Source organism: Bactrocera tryoni, chromosome 2 (genome assembly GCF_016617805.1).
Source record: "Bactrocera tryoni isolate S06 chromosome 2, CSIRO_BtryS06_freeze2, whole genome shotgun sequence".
Lineage (NCBI taxonomy): Eukaryota > Metazoa > Arthropoda > Insecta > Diptera > Tephritidae > Bactrocera > Bactrocera tryoni.
The window spans coordinates 55,509,718-55,515,697 of record NC_052500.1 but is presented as its reverse complement, the minus strand read 5'-3'; the positions used below and the strand labels follow the sequence as shown (position 1 = coordinate 55,515,697).

Below are 5,980 nucleotides of genomic sequence, written 5' to 3'. Positions count from 1 at the left end.
CAAGAGAGCTCGACATGCCTCGCGAGTCCTTTGGAAAGATTTTGATAAATATTTATGAGTTTGACATGCAAACGAGTCATTAAACATCGGAATGGAGGGGAAAAACGATATGGAACCAAAAAATGCAAAATGAAAATTCGGTGGAGGATTCGTGGTGGGAGCTCTCTTCCACAATGTGACCAAAGATGACTTCTATGAGCGCTTGGAGCGCACCGATGAGACCTGCTCCCACCACAATGTCAAAATCGTGCTTGGCAATTTTAACGCCATGGTGAGCAAGGAAGGTATCTTTAGCACAACAGTCGGTAAATTCGGCCTCCACGAGGAAACATCTTCAAATGGGTTGAGGCTGATCGACATCATCGGAGCCCGAAATATCCAGTGTTTTAGACTATCTTGATGCGGCCAAGATACGCACCCACCTCTGTGCAGCAACAAACGCACGTCAACAAACACAAGGAAGGTTTGATGTCGAGAAGCTGGAATCACAACACTCGACCTGCACTCCTGCTCTCTGAGAGCACAAATTAGCCACTCGGTGTAATAGGACTGTGGGACGGCATTTGAAGCTTCTTACATACAGCTGCAAACGAAACCCTTGACTTTCAGAAAAAGCAAAAGAACAGCTGGTACGACGGGGAGTGCCGAGTCGCAGCGGGGAGAAAAAATATTGCCTACCTCGCAACGTTACAATCGACCAAAGCACGTACGGGATGGGATAGATATCGACAGCTGAAAAGGAAGTCGAGACGCATTTGCAGACAAAAAAGAGAGAGCGGCCTCTCGTGAGTATGAAGAGCTTGACAAGCTGGCCGACAAGGGTAATGCTCGAAACTTCCGAGTGATTCTTTTCTTGTTCCCCAAACTGATACTGCCGCTCCGTGGGACCCGTTTTAAGCCGATCGAAGAGATAACGTAAAAAGGCCATCTCAAAAAATGCTTATTAAATTTGTTTCGAGGAATCGAAAAGTCGTTGTGGAGATTGCTTTACTTGAATTAATAGTTTCTAGTTTACGATAAGAAAACAGAGCTCAAACGAAAGAAGACGATCACGCGAGAGTCGTGTCATACTTTCATATTATTTTTTAAGTTAAGTATTGTTTGGCATTTCATCAAGGAAATATTCAGTCTTTAACACGTTTAAAAAGTGTTAACTTTATTATGAAAATTCACGTTTTGTAAGGAATGTGTTTTCCGCCGTTTGCTCAAGTTATGATCAACATAATAGGCCTACTGAACGTACTTTTCGCGATACCAAGTCTCATATTGAAATCCAGCATTTATTACTGGATATTATTCGACCAAATAGACTACATCCAACACGCAGACTGTAGATAGCCGTTTTGGCGCCGTTCGGAACTCGGACTGACGTATGGAAAGACTTGACGCATTTTACGGCGAAATTGAAAGCGTACCAAATACAGCTTGTGCAAGAACTGAAGCCCTCGACTTTCCCAAGCGACATCGCTTACTGCTATGGGCTCTTGATAAGTTCCAACTAAATCCGACGTTAACGAGACATTTTTTTTTAGCGGTGAGCCGGATTTTATGCTCAATGGGTATGTAAACAAGCAGAAATGTCGTGTTTGGGCCGAAGGGCAACATAAAGAGATTCAGTACTGTGAGGATATGTGAAGACTAAAGACTATGCAGACAATCCCGCTTCGATTAAGACCTTGGAGCAAAACATCAGGCGTGTCATTCACCAGTTAAAAGTCGAAATGCTCGAAGGAGTCATTAAAAATTGGATTTACCATCTGAGACATAGCCAGGGCCAAAATTTGAAAGAGATAATCTTCAAAAAATAAGTACGAAGGAATCTTATTTCGAATGAGAATAAACATTCCCCATTAAATTTGAAGTTTATAAGCTTTTTCTTAAAAAAATTAAGAAAGCTTGAAATGGATCACCCATTATATTATACTAAAGTCGTTATGGTGGTTTCGTAAATGACTTCCTTTCCTTGATTAAGATGCGAAGAGAAGCTCACGTCGAAGGTTATGAGATATGTTTTGAAAATGACGCGATTTCAATGCGGTTCCGAAATGGCAATTCCTAAGATTTTGTCTTAGGTGGAGTCGATAGACGGCACTTGAGAGACCATTTCAATGCCCTCACTGTAACGTATTCTAAGCAATTTTTACAAAAATGTTTCTAGTTGCAATCTTGTATGATTTATGTTTACGTCAAGTTTATTTGTAGTTATCAGTTAAGAAAACATGCATTACATAGGTCGCCTTTTATGTTTCATTAACCTTAGTGTTTTAAACCAGCAACTGTTAACTTTATCGTAAAGTTGGACATTTTTCATGTTACACATATTTAACACGTGTTGACAATCAAGCGCGATTTGTGTTGTTTACAGTATTTTAATATTTATCTTGGCCAAAGAATGGAATTAAATCGCGAACATTTTCGAGCGATTAATTTTTACAACTTTAGACTTGTATTAACTCAACAATAGTTCATCGATGAACTTAATTCGTTTTTGACGATGAAGCTCAATCAAGGACCAGTTTTTATCTATAGAATAGTTTATCTAATCGATGTCGTATATCACTCCAAGACGAATTTTGTGTAGGTCGTCGAAAATCAATTGTGGTGCCGGAAATTATTGATGCTGTGCGCAAACTGATATTGCAAAATCGTCATGTGACCTATCGCCAGACTGAGAGAACTAAAGGCTTTAATTGTACAAGCATCTATTCAATACTGCATGAACATTTGACTATAAAAAAACTTTTGTTCACGTTGGATACATCTCAATTTGACAATCGTTTAAAAACAGATAAAAATATAAAATAATTGTATTTCGTCTAGACAAAGTGGTAAGAGATGAATTCTGGCTTTGCGCATCGAAAGTAAGCAACAGTCATCTGTATCGCTGGTTCCAGATGAGCCGAATCCGACAAAAGTAACTCGTGCATGAAGTACTCCAAAGAAAATGGTTGTACAAACTAATTATTATTGCGTTAGAAACATTTAATTTTACTGCACTTGGTTTACAGAAATATGATTCTGATATGAAAATCCGACCAGCAATTGCAACACACATAAAATAAATTTGGTTGGTTCATTCCACTCTTCTCCAAAACCCACTCACTCACATGCAAATAAAAACGTCAAACATCCACAATCAGTGAAGAAGAGAGGCGCAGCATAAACATCTTGGACTTGCTTATTAGTCGGTAGAACAAATAACAGTAAGAAATAAGCACAAAATATAAAAACAATAGAGTGTCGTGAACTTTAAAAATAACGTGACGAATGCGAGCGACAAAGTATTATATTAGCTATACGAGGGTAAGGGTAAGTATTGAATCGATGTGATAAATTCTTGTCATCACGCTATATGATCTTCCGAACACATGTTCTCTTAAATATTTTCGAATTTTGTTACCGTGTTTTATGAAACATTTTCGTATCACGTTGGGTGTAAATTAAAAGTCTCTGATGCATTTATTTAGTGAGTTATCGCACTTTTAGTAGTTTCCAAAACAACCAATAGACGAGTTGCTGTGTGATAATGTGAAAGAAGAAGACAAACATTTCCTAAAAGTTTGATCGATGCAGCCCTTGTAGGCTGTAGTATTTTCACAAAAATTTAAACCATTTCACTTAAACCACTTTTTCATGGTTTGGTTAAGAACTTTGTCACTCCTGAAATAAAATAAAAAAAAACGACTTTATTCTGCAGAAATTCTTATATGGCACCATTTATTGAAGCTCTGAAATTCTACTTCGGCACAAATATTGCTCAACTTCGTCGACCATAAAATATATATAATTGTGTATCAACACAAGTATAATCTTTAAAGCTTTTCTGCCTTCAGCCAAATTTTGCTATGCGGTACAAGCACTATACTATATTTAGAAATCTCTAATTCTGTTGGTGTCTTCTCCGATAAGCTGAAGCGATACGACTTGAGCAGAGTTATGAAGCCAACGCGCACTTGCATACGCCCAAAGCGAAGACCAATACAATTACGAGGTCCGTCACCGAAACCGAGAAAGGCCTGAGGGTGACGCTTTTGCATTTCATCCGGGTGGAAGCGTTCCGGGCGGAATTCCTTGGGATTATCATAGATAGCTGGATCATAATGTATCTCTTTCACGGGTATGTAGATGCGTGTGCCCTTTTCAAGTGTGATATCCGTATCGGGTATTTTGTAGTCGTCAATTGAGACACGATTGAGAGCGCCGAGTGCTGGATACATACGTAGAGTCTCTGTAAGGGAAACACATAAGCATTTTTTTAATATTACTAATTAGATTTACTTTAATTCAATAATAACTACGTTGACATATTTATGATATATGGGAGCGATATCTATAGTTTGCGCTATATGTTGCTTTTGAAAAAGATGTGTTTCAGGCCCTGCATAGTTGCATGGCCAATATTACAACTGGTCAGCTTACCGGTTATAACTTGATCCAAATACGTCATCTCCATCATGGCTTCGTATGTCAACTCGCCATTATGTTTCTCAAGAACGCTTTTAATTTCCGCTCTCAGCTTCTCCTGCACGTGGGGATTCTTCGCCAATTCATATAGCCCATAACTCAAGTTACTAGAACTGGTCTCATAGCCAGCAGCAAAGAAAATATACACCTGCGCAGCCATCTCTTCAATACCCATTTGTGGCATACCTTTCGTCTCTTTGGAATTTTTCAACTCAATTAACAAATCTATGAAATCATTACGCTGTATGTTTTGTTCCTCGCGCAACCTCAATGTATCACGCACGAGTTGCACCACAAAATCTTCGACATCTTTTGAATGTTCTTTGATGTTGAAAAATTTTAGATATTTGAAGAGAGTGGGATATGAAGTCATAAATGTACGTAGACGTATGGAGAAATATTTTGGATAAAAAATGCGACGACCCATGCGACGAAATACCACATTCGGATCCTTCAAGCTATTGCACTCAACACCGAAGGCACAATGACCAATCACATCGGTTGTATAACGACCCATTAAGTCATGTAGTTCAACATCACCACTCGATGTTTTGGCCAACTGTTTGCCGAAAGCTTCTTCCAATTGTTGTGCGACCGTCAACAGCGTGGGAAACATAAACTTCATTTTCGCCGATGTGAAGGTCGGTGTGAGTTTCGCGCGCAATGGACGCCACCTTTCGCCATCCAGACGAAACAGGTGGCGATTGATAATGCTCTCACTGGTCTTACGTTTTTCGAGGCGATCGGTGAATTTATTGAAATCTTTAATTAGCACGGACTTCACGAAGTCTAAGTCTAGTGCAATGGCTATAGGTTTGGTAAAAACGTATGTACCGACTAATTTTGCTTTACCACAAAATTCTTTATAAACTTCGTGTAACAGTTCGGTTTTATGTATGGTTTTTATGCGGAAAAGGTTTCCAAGAAAATAATTCATCTTGAACTGGGGTACGCCAAGTAGCTTCCAATATTGATATTTGTAGCGTAGATAGCTGATCAATAGCGCAAATATTGTGGAGAAAATAACGAAGTAAAAATCCATCTTGAAAATACCTTTTTCCCGGTTTGGATTGCTGTTAAAACCACTTTCTCATTTGTTAATATTTCTTTGCGGTTTTCGTTTTAATTCCTGTGAAATTTTTTTAAAGCTATGTATTTCAGTTCTTGATTTTAACACTTAAAATTTTGTTACCGTAATATGTTTTGAATTCTTCTATTATGTGTACTAAAGTGATCTAGATTCACTCAGTGACTATTTATAAGAGAAAATAAGTCTCACCTGTATTTTTGCAGTGCACTTTGGATCGTATTTGTCTAGAAATATTTTCAATGTATTACTTATTACACTGATAAGAGACATTGTAACCTTTTTTGTTGCCTTAAAGTTATCCTACTTTATTAGCTCTCTCATATGATAGTATGTTCAGTATTAGGTTGGTTTAGTCAAGTTTTTCATTCGAGCACTGTAGGTATAGAGATTGGGCTATTGAAGGAAACATTTATCAAAAGCAAGAAT

General features: G+C 38.2%; 1 protein-coding gene across 1 annotated transcript; it reads right to left on the bottom strand.

Moving 5' to 3' along the window:
* Nucleotides 1-3,812: 3,812 nt before the first annotated feature.
* Nucleotides 3,813-5,679, bottom strand: LOC120769497 (probable cytochrome P450 6a14). The gene is made up of 2 exons (XM_040096527.1): nucleotides 4,420-5,679; nucleotides 3,813-4,228 (listed from the first exon to the last, which is right to left on the bottom strand). Exons 1-2 carry the CDS (start codon nucleotides 5,504-5,506, stop codon nucleotides 3,813-3,815), a joined length of 1,503 nt encoding a protein of 500 aa, XP_039952461.1. The 5' UTR covers nucleotides 5,507-5,679.
* Nucleotides 5,680-5,980: the final 301 nt, after the last annotated feature.

What these genes read in the sequence shown, in the direction of transcription:
- LOC120769497 (XM_040096527.1), bottom strand. Translation starts at nt 5,506, where the DNA reads ATGGATTTTTACTTCGTTATTTTCTCCACAATATTTGCGCTATTGATC. An exon ending in TTTGGATCAAGTTATAACCG is followed by an intron (nt 4,229 to 4,419) that starts GTAAGCTGACCA and finishes TTTCCCTTACAG; the next exon opens with AGACTCTACGTATGTATCCA.